Source organism: Anabrus simplex, chromosome 3 (genome assembly GCF_040414725.1).
Source record: "Anabrus simplex isolate iqAnaSimp1 chromosome 3, ASM4041472v1, whole genome shotgun sequence".
In the NCBI taxonomy this organism is placed as follows: Eukaryota; Metazoa; Arthropoda; class Insecta; order Orthoptera; family Tettigoniidae; genus Anabrus; species Anabrus simplex.
In genome coordinates, this window is record NC_090267.1 from 371,456,603 (window position 1) to 371,477,129 (window position 20,527).

At 37.7% G+C, this 20,527-nt stretch overlaps 1 protein-coding gene across 4 annotated transcripts in view; it reads left to right on the plus strand.

The window, feature by feature from the left end:
• Positions 1-20,527, plus strand: part of LOC136866390 (sodium channel and clathrin linker 1) — a 180,547-nt gene that overhangs the window by 28,682 nt on the left and 131,338 nt on the right. For all 4 annotated transcript variants that reach the window (XM_067143305.2, XM_067143307.2, XM_067143302.2 and 1 more), the window contains exon 4: positions 12,940-13,122. In XM_067143305.2, the coding sequence (XP_066999406.2) occupies positions 12,940-13,122 (183 nt within the window). The remainder of the gene's footprint in view (positions 1-12,939; positions 13,123-20,527) is intronic.

Sequence of the window (20,527 nt, forward strand, 5' to 3'; positions counted from 1 at the left end):
AGTCTGAGTTGTGTTTCGCTTGCTAGTGAAAAGAGATTTTTGTCTTCATAAGCGTTTTATATGTGAGTGATGTACTGTGTTAATATTTTTATTGAACTTACAGGGTGTAATTGCCTATAGCCCTGAAGATGGTTTTCCGTGGTTTCCCGTTTTCACACCAGGCAAATGCTGGGGCTGTACCTTAATTAAGGCCACGGCTGCTTCCTTCTTCATATGCCAAAGGCCTACTATGCCTACTTTGGCTTGAAACTTGGAGACCAAGACAAGCCAAGGGCACCACATAAGGCATGTAGAACCTGTATAGAACAGTTACGGCAATGGGTGAATGGTAAGCGAACTGCGTTGCCATTCGGTATTCCAATGGTGTGGCGGGAACCCCCAGACCACAGTACTCACTGCTACTTCTGTTTTGTGAATGGCCATGCGGTTAGGAGTGCGCAGCTGTGAGCTCGCATCTGGGAGATAGTGGGTTTGAACCCCACTGCCTATAGCCCTGAAGATGGTTTTCCGTGGTTTCCCATTTTCACACCAGGCAAATGCTGGGGCTGTACCTTAATTAAGGCCACGGCCGCTTCCTTCTTCATATTCCTAGGCCTTTCCTGTCCCATCATCGCCATAAGACCTATCTGTGTCGGTGCGACGTGAAGCAAATGGCAAAAAAAAAAAGTTCTTTGAATGTGAAACGATTTAACAGCAGCAACAATGGTAACATTGTGTATCCAAGCAATACTCAATCTGCAATTCTACCCATTTCTCATAACCCTGATACACCAGTTACACAGTGTCCAGAAAATTTACAGAATTGTCCCTCTTCTGAATCTGACGCAGAAATGACGGGCACTAACTCTGAGTGTGATTTTCCCCCTGAATGTGTTGAAAAAGAACCAAGACTGTTCGAGCAAAGTGCATTAAATGACTTTGTTCGAGATCTTGGCCTTACAAAGGAATCTGCCGAGTTACTCGTGTCTAGACTTCATGAAAAGAACATGTTGGCACCAGGGATGACGTACTGTTGGTACAGACATTGCGAACAAGAATTTACACCCTTCTTTTCTGAAGAGGGAGTCTTGGTTTACTGCAAAACATTCTGGAGGTTATCTTAAAACTAGGAGTACCACAGTGTGACCCTACTGACTGGAGACTTTTTATCGACGCCTCCAAGCGTAGTTTGAAGTGCGTCCTTCTTCACAATGAAAACAAACTTGCATCCATTCCCGTTGCTCATTCAGTTATTATGCAAGAAACATATGGAAATCTCGAAGTGCTGTTGTGTAAACTGAAGTACCAGGAACACAAGTGGCAACTGTGTGGTGATTTCAAAGTGATAGGTATTCTGTTAGGCTTACAAGGAGGTTACACAAAGCTCCCCTGCTTTCTGTGTGAGTGGGACAGTCGAGCAAGGTTACATCGTTACATCACTGGACTTTGGCCTCGTAGACAATGGATTGTAGGGTCGAAAAACATAAAACAAGAAACTCTTGTTCACAAGAGCAAAATACTGTTACCTCCACTTCATATCAAACTAGGACTTGTGAAGCAATTTGTTAAGTCCCTGTGTCATCGATTCCCAGGCATCAGTAATTCCAAAATCAAGGAGGGTATTTTCACAGGTCCAGATATCAGAAAACTTCTTTCTGACGCTAATTTTGAAGACGTTATGTGCGCTTCAGAGCGATCGGCATGGAGAGCATTCCGGAATGTGGTCAAAAACTTTCTTGAAAACAAAGGATTCAGACTACAAACAAGTGGTGGATAGATTGCTTGTTTCTTTCCAAGATTTAGGCTGCAAAATGAACTTGAAAGTGCACATGTTCACATCTGGACTATTTTCCTGAGAACCTAGGAATGCTGAGCGAAGAGCAAGGAGAAAGATTCCATCAGGATCTACAGGAAATGGAACGCAGATATCAAGGGAAATGGAACAAAACCATGCTGGCAGATTACTGCTGGTTACTAGGTCCAACTACTCCTCACACACAAAAAGTAAGGTGGAGACATTTCTTATACTAAGGTAGGACATTATAAAATTTAAACCTTAGATTTACCATTCTCAGTACGTTATGAGCCTTAATGCGTGGTAAATTTTGGTACATTTGGCTGTGTTTTTCTACAGATCTGTTAACACAATACACTACATATCTTTATATTATGTTCATAAGTATACCAGTGTAAGATAGGAGTGTTCAGATGGGTGAAAATAATAAGAAGCATTCTTTTCATGTGATAATAGTAATCTTGCATGTGTGCGTGCTGCATATTTATCAAATATTCATTTTGAATTTGCACAAAAAACCTGATGTGATAGGGGAAAACTGACTTCAGTTCCGAAATCAGCATGCCTGAAATATAAAAGATCACTATGTAAACTTCGTGCCGTGATTGGAAAGTTTGAATTCGCAGGTCAGTGTATTCAGACCTGGTGTGGAAGTCTCTGAAGAACATTGAAACAAGCCTGATCACTTGGATGTCTTCAGTTAAGAAAACATTCCTGATACATTCGTCTCACCCTTGCTCTATTACATCTTGCCTCGCCATAAATTAAAATCATAACACACATTTCTTGATTTAATAAAGCCATTTGTGGCCTGTACTCAGAGCTTGTCTGCAGGTCACAGTGCACTGACCTCGAGACACATTGACCAACATTGCACGGCTTGGAGTGACATGGAGAAATCACAGCTGTGTTGACATTCTGTTTAGTAAAGGGGAGTATCCAGTACTTATTGTCTGAAGTTTTGTGATTTATTTTCTCCAACACTAATTAAGATAGGAGTAAAAGTTTTGAAGATGTTTGCTTAGAATTCCATCTTCCGCCATTAGTTTAAATGATATATCGTATAATCCTGAATACCACCCCCCACCGGATAAGACCCGCACCCTAAATTTGAGACGCAAAATATGGAAAAAACAAAAACAAAACTTACATACTTATTTAATTTTCTTCAAATATACCACAAATATAAATTCAAACAGCTTATAATTAATAAAATCATCACAAAAATCGTAAATAAAATCGGTCCAATACTCAGATAATTCACAGTTCACCGTTGTCATGTGAAGTTTCACCATAGGAACTTTCGTCGCTGGCATCTTTCCACAAAGAATTGTCCTCACTACCATCCAATGAATTTGAAATTCCTCATTTCTTCAAGCTTTTGGACACTAGATCATTGGGAATGCACGCCATGCGGTCTTGATCCAGCTGCATATTAGTCCCATTTCAGCCCTCTTCACTTGTCCGATAACGCATGATCACCATCAGACATCCATTCGGTGTACAACTGTTTCATTGCAGTTTTGAAAGGCCGGTTCACGGACACATCCAACGGCTGTAGAATAGAAGCAAGTCCTCCGGGAATTTACGCAAGATCGGTTTTTCCTTTCCTCATCATATCTTTTATGGCGTCAGTTGTATGTCCTCGGTAACTGTCCAACATAAGCATGTTTTGTTTTTGTAACAAAGCTCCCGGGCGATGTTGCCAAACGCACTTCACCCAGTCCTCAACTAATGAACTGTCCATCCAGCCGGACTCATGTTCTAACATTAACACCGGATGGCAAGTTTTCTTTCGGAAGTGTTTTCTTTTTCAGAACCACATATGGAGGGAGTTTGGTTCCATCCGCTAATACACACATTACCGTCCATCGTCGCTTTTCATTACCACCCGTTCTGATGGTTACACTTTTGGAACCCTTTGTGTCCACTGTATTTGCCAACGGCATTTCAAAATAGACGTACGTCTCCGAATGCACAATCCCTTTCTCCAATAAAAGTTTCGGATCCATCAAAGTTCTTTTGAGATCTTTAGTGCTTTCAATTGACAGATTTCACTAGAAACACCATATCCTAACTCACGTATTTCTATCACAAATTTGTGGAGTCATTCTTCAGTTTCCGGAAACAGTGCACTCCGTCCACGGAACGCTCTGCGATTGCCGTTACTTTTTAGAAGTTTTTCCTTCTTCCACCAATCATTAATACATGATTCATCAATATTGTTCTTTCTGCCAATGGCACGATTTCCGTATATTTCAGCTTCGCTTACAACTTTAAGTTTCTCACGCACAGTAAATGACCATAGACACAGTTTTGAATCCATCGCTTACTATCGTGACAGCACTTTCATGGGACAAATATGAAACTCGAATGTGAGCAAGGTAGTCTTCCGTAACCAACAGTCTCGACTCTCGCAAAGTATGATATCCCGCAAGATCAGCTATTCGCGCACCCGGCATGCCAGCAACACTTGTAAAACAAATGACGATCAAGCATCCGCAGCAGTGGCTTTCATATTTACCGCAAATGTACCCATATTCTTTGATTTACCATATTTCATTACCTTACATTTCGCATTTACATGCCACTGTAACCGTATTGAGAAAAAATCGATCTTGTTTTCTAGAACGCAACTAAAACACAATAAGATCTGAATGCCCGTTTACATGTGGTATATTGATTACGGTAACCGTATTCAAATCTATTTCAGTACTCCGTGTAAACGTAGTAAATATTTACGAGAATGAACGGCTTGAATACGACCCGCACCCAAGATTTAGAACCAATATTTTCGGGAAGAAAGTGCGGGTGGTATTCGGGATTATGCGGTACCTTATTTCAATTTATTATCATATAAAGAATTGTCGGAAATATCATTTTAAAGCTGAAATTTTTGTGTTCTGTTAAATCTATTATATACATATAACTTATTCATGATTGATCAGATTTGTAACAATATTTTTGAAAAGATTTTTGGGAGTATTTGAGGATAATTTTTTGGAGCTTCAATTTATATTAGTTGGTAGCATTAAGAATAAGTTCCAGAAGCATACATCAACTGGGTGAGAATGCTGCACACCAACACCAGCAACCAAATGAAGTACCCTGCAAGATTGACTGAAAGCTTCATTGTGGCAGTTGGCATTCAACAAAGATCGGCTCTCTCTTCACTGTTCTTTGGTATTGTGATGGACACAATGACTCATGATTTACAGAAGGGCATTCTGTGGACATGGCTGTGTATGCTGATGGTGTAATACTTGCATTGAACACCTGACAGGTCCTTTAAATTTGAGTCCAAGTATGGTATGATCATCTGAAAAGGTTTGGTCTTCATCTGAACTTCTGTAAGACTGAGCATTACTTGTTAAAAATTAAATTGCACTTGGTCACACCAGGAACTACTGCTTGTTTACGTCCTGTGCTCTGCCATCTGACTGTGTTGCCAGGTACAGTGGCTCCTTTTGCTGTAATGTTCATTTTCCTGCCTTGATCAAAAAAAGTCGCTACCTCTAAATGATCAGCACATTCCATTCTGAATCTGCCCTGTTGTTTTTACATTAAAAACACTCATATTGTCTAAAATTCATCTTGTCCTCTTGATAATGTGAAACTTGTGATGGCAGCACTGCTTGCTCTGCTGTCTTCTACCAACTGCAATAAACAAACACTAGTATCACCTCACCCAAGTACGATCATATTTTGAATAAGCAATACCCAGAAATAATTCTTACCCCTGGCTCCTTACAAGTTAACAGAGTCCCTGTTACCAAGGTAGACACATAGCGCTACCTAGGAGTGGTGATTGTGTGTACGAAAAATGTGGGAGAAAGAATCAGAACAACTTAGATGCAATACCAGGGTGTCACAGCTGTTTTTTGTGATAAGAGAATGCCTACCCACCTAAAATCAGAGATACATCGCACTTTGGTGAGACCAGGGGCACTGTATAGTGCTGAGTGCTGGCCTAATCCTAGAAGTGCCAAACATACTACAGAACGTGTTATGGAAATGCTAATGTTGCAAAGAACATTGGAGATTTCTCTGCACAACTGTATCAATAGCACAAACATCAAATAACTAGCAGGCGTGGCTCCAATCAGTGAGGAAATGCAGGAGTGGAGACTTCATTGGTACGGGCACATCTTATGAGCACCACTTGATTTTGTTACAGTATCAGCTCAGCTTGCCATCTTTAATTCTGTCCCCTGGCTCTATACAAGTCAATGGAGTCCCTGTTACCAAGACAGATACATTCCGCTACCTAGGATCTCGACTGCAGAAATGAAATGAAAATGTGAGAAAAATAATCAAAGCAACTTGGATGCAATACAGAGATTAATGTGGCTGGATACCATGAACACCAATTGAAAACCCAAAATTTAAATCCACAGACACAATAGACCATGCAGTGTGGTGTGTATTGATGCAAAAATATAATTTAAATATGATATTGGATGCAAGTTGTCTTATTAATAATAGATGACCATGTCTAACATATAATAGAATGAAACCTTTCTAATACAGCACATAAACATAGATCTTAATTTAATGAATTGTGCCAGGTCAGCTTCTTAGAAATATAAGACGATTCACATCTGAATTAAAGAGCATCTGTCAACTTCAACAGTGAATTTCTGATTTTGTTAGAAAATGTACACTGGGCGAGTTCGCCGTGCAGATAGGGGTGCGCAGCTGTGAGCTTGCATCTGGGAGATAGTGGGTTTGAACCCCACTGTCAGCAGCCCTGTAGATGGTTTTCTGTGATTTCCCATTTTCACACCAGGCAAATGTTGGGGCTGTACCTTAATTAAGGCCACGGCCGTTTCCTTTCCACTCCTGGGCCTTTCCTATCCCATCATCACCATGAGACCTATCTGTGTTGGTGTGACGTAAAGCAAGTTCTAAAAAAAAAAAAAAAAAAAAAAAAAAAACCCACCACCAAAGAAAATGATGTACATTGGCCTCAAAAATCGGCTTTCAGTGTTATCAATTTCAGTTATATGCAGTATACAAGTTTTTACCTGTATCTCTGCCCATGTTGACCAGGTTTTGCAAATCCAAGCCATTGTGTCCCTTGGGTTAGGTATGTAAAAACATCACTACGTGGAACAGGAAAGTGTACCAGTTTTAGCTATTGCAATGAAATGGATCTGAATAAACTATGGTAAACCTTGACTGTCATATAGCGTTGCCAACCTCTGAGATGATCAGGATCATACAATAACCCCAAAAGATCGTATTTCTTCAAGAGAGAATTGTACGACTTAAAATAACCCTTAAATATTCGCTACTTAAGTCTCTTTACAGATGCAAATAGCTCACTTATGCAGCAGCTTGCTTCTCAAGAATCTTGGTTAATAATATGAAATTTCCAAAAAGTCGAGTAGGTCTACTTCTGGTTCGGACCGCACGTAAAACTGCACGTTCTGCGAATTTCCTATAACACAATAGCTAGGTGTCTCATTGCCACAGCTCCACATTTAAACAGGTTAGGATGGAAAATAAATATTTCATGTTGTGCTAATATGTGAGATACAGTATCAAGGATACGAAAATAAATTTTATTTATATTACTCCAGAATTTGGTTATTTGTAAAGAAGCAGTCAACATGAGATATAAAGTAACTGAAGTGACTTATTGTTATGATCATCTTCTTCTATGGAACCTCTAGGCACATTCACAGCAGAAGGTTCTGAGCTTGCTGGTTCACTATACAACTCTGCTTTTGTCATCCTTCTGAGCATGTTCTCTTTACACCTACCACTGACTGCCCAGCAAGCATCCATTCACCATAGAAGTAATTAGCCTATTCCTGTTTTTTATTTTATTGAGATTAATTTTGTTGAATATTCTTATATTCTTTCACAATCAGCTTTCGAGTGAGGGAGTGACAAAACGGAGAGTGCAAATTCTGGATGTGCATGAAACTCACATTCACCAAATGTGTTTTTTTTTACCTCCTATAACTTGGCCCAGAATTAATCTACTTCAGATCAGGCTTTAATATCACAATTGACGTTGACAAAGAGCAATTTCTTCCAGTCATCGTCTATCTATTGAAGGTGTATGCTATGATCCACTGATTACAGTAACTCAGAAAGGAAAGAACCCATTCTTGGTAAATTCCCTTTGGGAATTTCATTATTCAAAAATCCTCTCCCTCTCTTTCCAACATTTTATCGATGATAGAACATAACTTGCACGAATAAAAGAAGGAACAAAAATCTATGCGTTTTACAGAGAAAACAAGACAGAATTTACGATACGTCATAGGATTGTACAATTGGCGTACGATCCACGATGTATGATAGTACAGAACATCAAATTTTGTACGGTTGGCAACACTGCTGTCATAGATAGCCCCAAGAATTTTTTTTTTTTTTGTAGAACTCTCAGCTTAGACTGTGCAAACCATTAAAGATATTCTCAACCTGCATAGGTAAGAATTGCAGATCATAAAGCATTCACATGCCGTCACTTTCTTCCAGCTGGGTTTAGTGGCTGAGACAGTTGCAGCCCTGGCGTTTTGACCCCAACTTGGCAGCTTCGATACTGGCTCAGTCTGGTGGTATTTGAAGGTGTTCAACTACATCAGCCTCACCTTTTTTTTTAGGACATTTATGCAATTCCTTCCCATCTAGTTTGTAGATATCTTTAACGGTTCAGGTAACGTCAACTGAGAAAGTATTCTCGTAGTGTTATATTTTCTGTCAGTTGCTTTGCAGACACCATTTCCCCTCGGTTTTCTTCCCAATTCAATAATACATAAAAACCTTTTCCAGGAGATCCTCTAGGCAACAGTAAAATCCATATAAACCTTTCTCCAGTGGTTCTTGAGTTATAGAATGCTCTTCGCATACTTAGCGCAGGATTTCTATTGTTAACAAACAACAGATATAATTGTGGTCAAAATTTTAAAGCTAGACATGTGGTTCCATTGACTTATTTTGTAGACGTTTTATGCTCTACAATAGTTTACATATATTTTTTGGATACCCTTAATGATTTAGACAGCGTAAGCTGATAAAATTGTCGCCTGAAGTTGATAATAAATGCAAGTACACTGTAGTACATATAGCATAAATCTGACTTTAATTAGAGTACTGGGTATCATTTCAATTGATGGAGTGTTGAGGTAAGGGAGGTTTTGTGTACACCAATGGATCATCCACACTGACCTGTTGAGTCAAAATAATTTTTTCCAAAAGGAATTATTCTGTTTCAAAATAAATTCAGGTTCACGTGCACATGCCAATTTTTCATAGACAAACAAAGTAGCACTCTAAAAACAATTGAATTTACATCAAGAGGATTTTATTGAGAGGAAAAACACTGCAAATCTAAAATGACCAGTTTTAATTAAACTAAATATCATATCGAGTATTTCAGAATAATCACTTTAGAATTAAAGAATTTTTGTTTTGTCAATGAAATCCTCTTATTTAAAAGATCATTCATCTTAAATTTACAAGTATTTTTCAGAGTTTAATGTAGAAATGCCTCACATATCCATTGAGCAAGCAGGATTTGTTGCAGGAAAAGGAACACGAGAACAGATTTTTAATATGAGGCAAATAATTGAAAAATCTCATGAGTTCTCTGTGTTCCTGTGCAAATATGCTTCCTTGACTACAAGAAAGCTTTTGATTGTGTTGTCTGGAATAAACTATGGCAGGCTCTTGGTGAATTTGGCATTCCATAACATCTAATATCATTACTGAAAAGTCTGTATGGAAACAACATTGCAACTATAAAGGTAGATGGCGACATTTCAGAATTTTTCAGTATTTCGCAGGGTGTCCGACAGGGATGCATATTATCACGTTTTCTATATAACATCTATGCTGAATATGTGATGAAGAAAGCCCTCAATGACAGGACTGGAGGCATATCAATTGGTGGACGAAAAATCAGTAACCTGCTCTTTGCTGATGACACCACTCTCCTTGCCAGCAGTGAAGATGAACTTGTAGAATTAGTAGCAAGGGTAAAAGATGCAAGATTAGAATATGGGCTAGAGATTAACCTGAGCAAGTCCAAACTAATGATAATTGACAGAGCGGCACAGATCCAGCTGACAGGTCGATTAAGGGAACTGAATATGGTAAATGACTTTATATACCTTGGGTCGACCATCTGTGATACTGGTAGTTCTGACAAAGAGATTAGGAGACGTATCACCTTAGGGCGCATTGCCATGAGCAAACTCACAAAAATATGGCAGAGCAGAGCAATCACAAACAGTACGAAGATTAGACTAGTTGATTCTCTTGTGTTCTCTGTCTTCCTTTATGGTTCTGAGACCTGGACCCTCAAGGCAGGAGGTAAGTATCGTATTGATGCCTTTCAGATGTGGTGTTAGAGAAGGATGCTCCGTGTACCTTGGATGGAAAGAGGAACTAATGCATCTATTATTCAAGAACTGAATATCTCCGAACGTCTCTCCTCTTGCGTCATAAAGAGAATCGTCCAATTCTTCGGACATATTGTAAGACGGGATAGTATCATGGAAGGCAAAGTTTTCGGCAGAAGACCATGAGGAAGGACGTCGAGTAGGTGGATTGATCAAGTTCTGCATACCACCGGTCTGACTCTTCAGAAGGCTTTAAGAGAAGCTGAACATCGTCAAAGTTGGTGCCGCTTAATCTAGAATATTGTATGAAGTCAATTGGGGTCACTACGCTCAGCAATGAGTTACACGACTTACGATTATCTTCATAATCAGTCCAGATTAATCAGATGTCCAAATTAATGAAATTTTGATAAAAGGGATTCAATTTAATTACATATCTCTACTTAGTATAAAATAAAGTCCTCAATCCTGTCTGGCTTGTCTGTGAGGGCTAATCTCAAGAACCACTGGATTAATTTTGATGTGGTTTTCACCATTCTGTTAAGTATTCCTCGAGAAAGGTTAATATATAGAAACATTCTTCTATGACCAAAGGAAGCCGAGCCAGTAATGATTTCAATGAAGCAAGTCGAAGATAAAACGGCCATCCGTGTGCCTTTTTAGCTTACGCTGGCTAAACCGTTAAAGATACATCTATACTATGAGGATAATTGTTCAGCATAAAAAGTTGTGCAAAAAGTCTGTGACAGCATATATATATCTATCTGTAACACATAGATCAATCAATATAAGTGTTTTTTTCTGTTACAGTAATGATTTAAATTAAGTTGAAGAAAAAATGGTCGTCCTTGCGCTTTTTTCTAACTTTATTGGCTAAACATTTAATGATACAGCTCTATTATGAAGATAAGAATTGTTCAGCATAATAAGTTCCACAAAGAAGTCCGTGACAACACACCTATCTTTAGCACATAACCCACTATAACTGCTTTAATGTTACAGTTTGCCGTAAAAAAATGTCAAATTATTATTTTTGAAATGAATTAGTTAATCCTTATCAAAATGAATTGTTTATTCCCCTCAAGTATTTAATGTAGAATAAAATATAATTTACAGAATGTTATTTTCATCTATACTTTCAGAGATATCGTTTTAATTTTTTTGCGCAATCTCCATTCTGAAGTATGGAAATGTAAATGACCTGTTCAGAGCGACCGAGTAGATTGTGTACCAGTGCACGACCTATCAGCGACTTCGGCCAGCATTCGTTGAACATGCTACGATACAATAATTAATAGTTTTTCAGTGATTTTTTTGTTATCTACATAAAATGTATGATAACCCATCCTGCCAAGACAGAAAGCGAATGTAGGTCGTTGTACATTGCATTAGAAAATATGTGTTTATCATATAACATTGAAGCTGACCAACAAAGACATTCTCAAATGTCACAGCAGAGAGAAAGAATGACTTATCTAAGGTGGAGGGAGTCATGTTTCTCCAAATTTAGTGTCGAGGTTTAAGTATATTATTCAGTTTACACAGCAGTCGATAGTGAAGGTGTTATTCATTACCCTACAGAATTTCAAAATTCTTTACATCCTTCCGGCTTGCCACCACATAAGCTGATTTCGAAAACAGGGAGTATCTGTTATATTGTTACGTAATTTACACCCGCCAAAGTTACTCAATGGGACGCTATTTGTGGTGAACAATTTGAAAAACTGTTTGGTTGAAGCTAATAAGTTAATTGGCTGTGGCACAGGAGAAGTGGTCTTAATATGGAAAATATACAGACAATTCCTTCAGATTTGCCTTTTGATTTCAAATGAGTCAGTCCAGTTCCCAGTAAGAGTCTGTTTTGGCATGACAATAAACAAAGCACAGTGTCGGACACTTAACGTGGCTGGAGTTGATCTCCGTGGAGAAGATTTTTCTCATAGACAGCTTTTGCGCGTCCCTTTTGTGTGTTACGTCGAAACAAAATCTTTTTGTGTTCATTACTGGAGGAAAAACGACTAATGTCATATACAAGGAAATCTTTATAAGTCCTTGGTTAAAAGTAACCTATCGCCTTAAATTCATAAATGCTCCCATGCGAAGCCGGGGCAGGTAGCTGTTGTTAATATAACACAATATATAAATGATATTTGTTACAGATTTCATATTGTTAACAATAAAATAAAATAAAGCTCTCTTACTACTCTTACTACTATAGGTCAGCTCCATCGTATAGGGTTAATGTGTTAGCCTTTTACTTGAAAGACCTGGGTTTGATTTTCAACATGTTTAAGGATTATAATTGTAGACTGAGGGCTAGGATACTGTCCAGTCTTGTGAAATCAACAGAGGAACTGTCTGATATGAAAGGCAATGGACCCACTTAAGAAAGCCTAACAATGCGGTGGAAGATAGTGTCGTGCTGACAGTGTGGCACTGATCGAGATCCGCAGACCATCTGGGTGGACAGCAGTCACTTTGACATCCCAAGTTATTTGTTTAACTATTTTTTTTCCTTCACAACTTTTGAGCCAGTCCATCATATATGATGCACTGTCTTCCCAGTATCAAGAAATTTTCTTTTACCTCTTCCTCCAGGTTATCTCTTTTGGGTTCCAGTACAAATCCATCATACGTACAGAACCCATTGGTATCCACATATAACATCCAATTTCACATCCACTTCCCTTTCTGTATTTATTTACTCTGAAAATTATAGTCCACAGATTCATATTTCTGATAGATTTTATCAAAAGTTGCTCTTGCAAAATTTTCAAAGACATGTCATTATTTTTGTAATTTTAGAATGAACATGAGAATCTTCGGCTCAACCTAACAACAGTCGTTAGTGAAAACAAGTCACTAGCCCAGCAACTCAAGGAGAGTCTCAATGCTAAGTACAACCGGGAGTCAATTGGATCCCCAGGTCATCGAAAGGAATCTGACTTGGTTGCGAACTTACAGCGGCAGCTTAGTCTTACAATGCAGGTGAGTGTTAAAGTATGCAGTGAATTATAAGCAAGAAGGATTTTATTGGTGGTGAAGGGCCTCAACCCATAAGTATAACACAGCATACATTTACAGAATCCTTAGATGATATGAACTTTTAAATTCCACAATAAAATTATGATATATTTGTTGGAATAAGCACAATACTATTGACTTTAATAAAAAGAAAGAATGGATTAATGCTATATAATCTGAAACATAAAATTATGAATTTTTGACTATTTCTGTAATCTGAACAGGATTTTAATTAAACACGAGAACAAAATTATTTAAGAATGAATAGAAATATTGGGACAAAAAGTACTGTCTGCCTTAGATCATCATCATCATCGTTCAATTCCAGTTTCCTGGGTGTGGTGTAGAAGCGCTTGCTAGCCTATCTCTTCCTGTCGGCATACATCTTCTGTTCCAGGACATCTTCCCATCTGACACCTCTCTCCTCCACATCTGATTTCACTGTCTCTATCCAGTGTTTCATTGGCCTTTTGTATTATACTTGTAATAATGATCTCAGTGCCAGCTACCCTCCTTACTTACTTCATTCCTGATTTTGTCCTTTTTAGTAGTTTGATTCATAGTTCTAATGAATCTCATTTCTGTTGCTTAAATTCTGCTGCAGTTATTGTTTAGTAGAGTACATGCCTCTAAACCACATGTTAGAATTACATTAGTATGAAGTAGACAGGGTTGTTTTGCTTTTTGTGGTAGTTTGCAGTCCCAGAGTAAGTTTCTTACTTGGATGTAAAAGTTTGTCACACCAGGCAAATGCTGGGGCTGTACCTTAATTAAGGCCACGGCCGCTTCCTTCCAATTCCTAGGCCTTTCCTATCCCATCGTCGCCATAAGACCTATCTGTGTCGGTGCGACGTAAAGCCCCCTAGCTTCCTTTTTTCCTGTAAAAGTTTTATGCTTTCTGTGTCCTGCTTGGCAGTGTTATCTTTTGAGATAATGCTTCTGAGCTAATTTGGTTCCTTCCAAAAAGAGGTTTGAGTTCGTTCCTTTCATGTTAATAGTCCTTTCTACAGTCTTTGTTTTATTCATCTTCAGCTCAAGGTTATAGAACATATTGTTCCATTTAGTCATTTTTTTTTTCTGTATTTCAGTTTCTGTTTCTTTTCTTGATGGACTTTATGATCTTGTGCATTACTATTATGAACAAGAGTGGTGATAGTGCACTTCCCTGTTGGACACCTCTTTTTGTCTCAAACCATTTTGATCATCCACTACCTATCTGAAAATACCCATAGCAATTCTGGGGTCTATTCCACAAAGTATGGTCTTGTACATTACAAGTAAATTCTCTAGTAACTTGTACAAATACTGGAGTTTCTGTTCCACAAAATAATTTTCTACAGTTGTACTTTACTACTACTTACTATTTACAAATTACCACTGAATTTTTATAGGTATGTTCCACAAAAGTAGTAGTACTTGTAACTTACTAGTGAATTGGGAAGTATTCTTTACCAGTGAAAGGACAATAATAAATAAACCTACTAGTGCTATTTAAATATACTTATTTTAGATACAATTTGATAAATATGTGGTCTAGCAGTAGTGATAGTGATGGTGATGAAAATGAAAACTACCGTCTGTATAGAGAAAGAATAAACTTCCAGTTTAAGACTGTATTTGAATACAATGAGCGTTTTAGTTTAAGCACAGTACAAGTGGAAGAACTTTTGATGGATATTGGGCATAGGTTAGACCATCGTACAAACAGAAATAAATCTCTCTCTGCTAAACAACAGTTACTAACAACACTACATTGGCTAGGAAATGGTGGTCACTTACCGGTCAATACATTCTGTGGTAGCTGCAATAAATGATATAAAATTTCCTCAAATTGTTCATTGGCCTGAAAATATGGAGCAAATAGTGCAAAACTTCTACAGTATAGCTCAAATGCCTCAAGTTGTGGGCTGTGTAGATGGAACTTTGGTGAACATTTCTTCATGTTCATGTTCATGAAGAGCAGTATGTTGATCGGTATGGAAAGCATTCTATTAACTGTATGCTTGTATGTGGGCCAGATATGAAGTTCTATTATGCCAGTGCAAATTGGCCAGGTAGCGTTCATGATGCTCGTGTCCTTCGAAACAGCCAGAGCCTTACCAAAGATTCATAAGAAGGACATTCCAATACGCCCTATCATAAACTGTAGAAACAGCCCCACCTATAAAGTATCAAAATTCATTCACGGCTTTCTAAAAAAACATTACGTATTCAATAATAAACACCCTTTAAAAAATTCATTCACTTTTTGCGAAATTTTAAACAAGTTTAAGCTGCGCCCCAATCACTCAGTGTGCTCCTATGACGTCGTAAATATGTACCCAAACATCCCTACCAAAGAAACTGTAAGAATTATCAGTGATAATATCAATAAACACAGCGGCCTTAGTAAGATGGAAATTGAAGAATTCATGAAGGTGTTAAATTTTGTCTTAAGCAACAACTTTTTCTCTTTCAATGGAAAGTTTTACCAACAAAAAGGCTTAGCGATGGGCGACCCTCTTTCTGGCATCTTAGCAGACATTTATATGGACACAATAGAACACACAAAAATTATAACACAAATAAAAAGCGTATGTTTATGGCTGAGATTTGTAGACGATACCTTCATAATTTTCGACAAAAATGTCACTAATAGTGACGAGATCTTGGAGTCCCTAAACAAAATTGACCCCAATATTAAGTTTACTAAAGAGGATGAGGTTAGGAACTCATTAAACTTTTTGGACTTAACTATTAAACGCGGACATAATACCTACACACTCTCCCTTAACTATTATGAATTCATCCCTACACCCCAAGTCCCAAAAACAAGCCTCTTTCTATAATTTAATTTATAGAGCTTTAAAAATTCCTCTTTCTCCCAACAATTTAAAAATTGAACTGAAGTACATAAGGAATCTTGCTCAACTCAACGGGTTTAAAATAGATATGGTCAACCGTTTGATTAATAAAATCAAAATTAAATTGTCCACTAACCTCATCCCAGAAAAACCTAAAAAAACTAGTTTCGCCACATTTACATATAACAACCCAGCCGTCCATCAGATCGCAAATACTTTAAAGAAGCACAATATCAATATAGCCTTCAGGACAGTTAACACTAATCGAAACATATTTTTTAACCACAACAAGGTCAATCACAATAGCAACCATTATTCAAGGTCCGGCATATATAAACTAACATGTACACAATGTGATTTTTCTTATATCGGACAGACTGGCTGCAGCTTTAACACGAGATATCTGGAACATTATAACGCTCAAAAACACAATAAGTACTCAGCGATGAGCCATCATATGAGAGAAACGGGCCATCACTTTACATCCATAGAGAAAGATCTTACCATCATTAGAAGCATAGGTAAAGGGAAATTAATGAATGAACTGGAAAACCTACACATCTTTTTAGACCAAACCTACAATAAAAATAAAAATCTCAACGACGTCAATGAAATTAAAAATCCTTTGTACGAATTAACACCTAGATTAATTAATATCGTGAATTTAGATCAAAACAAAATCCCTCAATTATTTAAATCTCCACACTCAAATGCTTCATCCATCATGCCAAAAGTTAAACCCGCCCATATTGCTTCTAGTAACTCCCCTCCAGCAACAGCACACACGCCCATAGACCAGCCTACCCCCACTCTCCCTCCATGCCCCGCCCCTCCATTACCGCACCAGTACAACACCAGGAGTAGAAATGGTGATAAGACAGGCGCTGCCGGAACAGACAGGTCCATCTAGTATTAACTGAACAAGTAAGTCATTTTACAGTTAAGAGGTGTTAATTTAATACATTTTATCACAACGCGTGCTCAAAATTTTTAATTCAAAATTATTTTTCTACTTCATTACAGATATTCTTAAGATCCCTCCCAAAGACCAAGCAACACATCAACGGGAACAATTTTCACACAAGACTGTATCAAGTGTCTTAGGATGTTTCTTTCCAATTAAGCAGCAGCCAAAAACTATGAAACAGCTAAATATTGTACTCTTGTTAATTCCTTGACGTTACATGAGACCCAAAGTCAAGACGCTAACAGTTTCATTCACAACGTTTTTGACCAGTCTACCTACAACAATCGGCTTTTAAATCTCCACTTGTGCATGACAACACATTTAAATATTAGTTACGTCAAGAACATGAAAATGAAAATTGTGGGTCAAACAAGCTCCAGTTTTAATACAACCCCTTCTCAAAAAAGAAGATCCGTTTCATTTTATTTTTAGTTTTGAACATTTTAAGTTAACCAGAACAGAACTGCCAAGTAAAAACACATTTAAATTTATATTTTCAATCTTAACCAACCTACAATCAGTTCAAATCTCCACTTATTGTTGACGACACATCCTGTCACCAGACACGATACGTCAAGAACTTAATATGTTACAGGGGTCACATAAACCCCGATATGCAATCCTCTTCACCGAAAAGAAGATCCATTTTAGTTTTGGACATTTTCCATATTAGATAGATTAGGACCAAAAAACTTAACTATATCAACTTATGTTTGTATATATTGTATATAATGTATATGTTGTATATAGTGTATATATAGGTATGTTTATATTGGTTAAAAAGGTCCCAAACCTTGACCTAGAGGTTGTTTACAGGCTGAAGATGCCCAAAATAATGGGTGAAACATGTACCTGACCAAATAAGTCTACATAAAATCATGTAGATAATAACCACATTAAACGTGGAAAGTATTGAATAGGTGGTTTTTTTATTAAATTATCCTTGATATCCATGCCTAACAGCAATCTCTTTCGAATGATGGAGCAAGGTTGGAGACCCTTTCCACAGTCAGTATTGCTTGGCGATTCTGCTTATCCTTTGAAGGATTGGCTTATTACACCTAAATTGGTTGATTTAAATAAACTCAGAGTGCAGAGGTTTAACAGGGCCCATAAGAATACAAGAAGATTAATTGAAAATGCTATTGGTATTCTCAAAGAGAAATTTTCCTGTCTTAACCATTTGCGAGTACATTCCGTTTTTGCAGCTAACATTTTCAAATGTTGCGTAACACTATGTAACATTTCTCATGGAGAGTTACAAATCAATGCAATAGACCTGCAGGAAAACAACATTGTGGATGACTTACCTGAGCCAGAAGATGAAGGTGAAGAACTTGCTGAACCGGCTGTAGCTTACAGAAGAGATCAGCTAATTAACACTTTTCAGTGAAAGTGAGTGATAATTCATCTGTATATCCAATTTATTAAAAACTACTACATACTAAATACTATATTGAAACAATACACTTCATTTATATTACGATATTGTTAAAGAAATGAAAAAACTAATCTAAGACATTATGACCTAACTTTTAACCTATTACTTAGTATTGCTATTTTAACCAATCACTACTTCACAACCTTCTTCTAAAACTATAACACTGTCCACAGATAATTCGGGATAATATTTTTTCACAGTGTCAGATGGCTGAACGCAAAATTGCTTTTCCATTGCTAGCACTTCAAGGGCTAATTTTCTGTTTTTTAGGGTGAAGAAATCTATTTGCAAATCAATCTTCCTCCTTTTCTTTTTTGCCATGCTTCCTTCATGACTCTTACTAACTGTTTTCCTTGGTTGCCTCTGTTCACTGCAGGAAAATGTTGGGGTGGAGATATCTACAACAGCTGTTGAGGGTGATTCATCATAAGATTCTGGGACACTGAGGCTGTCAACGGACGGTGAATTTTTTTCCAAGAATGTCCAAAACTTTATTGTCAATATCAGTCAATTTGGCATGTTTTCCACCACCTGTGCAGTCTGCCTTTGATTATCAATCTTTGCCTACAAAAAAGAACTGTTATGTAGTATATGTTAATATAATTACCCTAATTAAAATTATGATTAAACTAAATTAAAATAAACCTAATTGAAGAATTTAAATAAAAACGTACTTACTAGTGTCACCTTCAAAAAATTTGGCCAGAATATATCTCTTACGTACATCCAACTTTTCCCCTCAAAAGCTCCATGAGCTTTTCCCAAGTCAAATATTTCCATCCAGCCATTTACTTTGTCTTGTTTTTTCAGACTCTCGCTGAATGCGCCGAAAAGAATATCTTTTCTTCTTTCTATTTCCTTCAGAAGGAATAACTTCGTTTCTCTTGACACCATTTTCACAATTCCTGCAGAGTTTGCAATTTCGTAACAATTAAGTTTGGCGCCGAATATCGTTACTAGTGGCATCTGCTGCCTAACATGACAGACTATTGCGGAACACATGCGAGCATGCGAGGATCGCGGAAGAACAGAATGGGTGATAATAACGGAGTAATTTCCTATCATCAAAGAAATAAACTGAAAAATAACATTGTAGCATTATGAAATTCATAGAAATATTAGAGTTCTTTGAATGTTTGCCGCATAACTTACCTTAAAATACGATATTACGATAAATGAGACAAACATAACCTAATTCAATGAACGGAATACGAAGATAAACAGCTGATTCATGTTATGATGTAGTATGTTTATTGATATGTCATCACTAGAGACAGGAATTTGCCTATTTGCCTATTTTATTCCTGTGCTCAGAAACGTAGGCTTTTGAGATATAAATCCATTTCAGGTTCCTTTAAGCTAGATTTAGTTGGTTTTATTGTGCCTATAAAAGCCTATTTCAGGGGTTTGTGCCTATTTGGACTATAATTGCCTATTTGAAGCCTATTTGATGTCTTTTTAATCTATTTTAAAGAAGCCAGTTTTCTTCCAGTGCATTATATTGTAACTGATGCGCTCGACAGTATTATCTTCTCATTTCTCAAGATCTGTTTGCCCCACGAACAAAAATGGGAATTCTTGGAAGTCACCAGAAATAGTTCCTGGGAAATTTCCATCAGAAGAGAAAAGGAACAATTTGACCTCGAAGCCTTCAACCCCTCCAACATTCTAAGACATATGCGAGAACCAATCAACGTCGAACACTTATACCTCCTTCTCGATGTGAACTGTTGTACGCGTACACTTTATCTTCAAAACGTGTTGCGATTTATTGTGAAGAAGAAGGGTGTCTGTGGCACTACCCGAAGAAAAATCATCGGGCGAGTTGGATGTGCGCTTAGGGGCGCGCAGCTGTGAGCTTGCATCCGGGAGATAGTGGGTTCAAGGCCCAATGTCGGCAGCCCTGTGGTTTCCCATTTTCACACCAGGCAAATGCTGGGGCTGTACCTTAATTAAGGCCACAGTCGCTTCCTTCCCACTCCTAGGTCTTTCCCATCCCATCGTCCCCATAAGACCTATCTGTGTCGGCGTGACGTAAAAAGTGTAACTGCAAAGAAAAATCGTTGGAAGTCCTACTGGCTGAAGCGGTGGATCACAGGGGATCCCAATTTCACGACG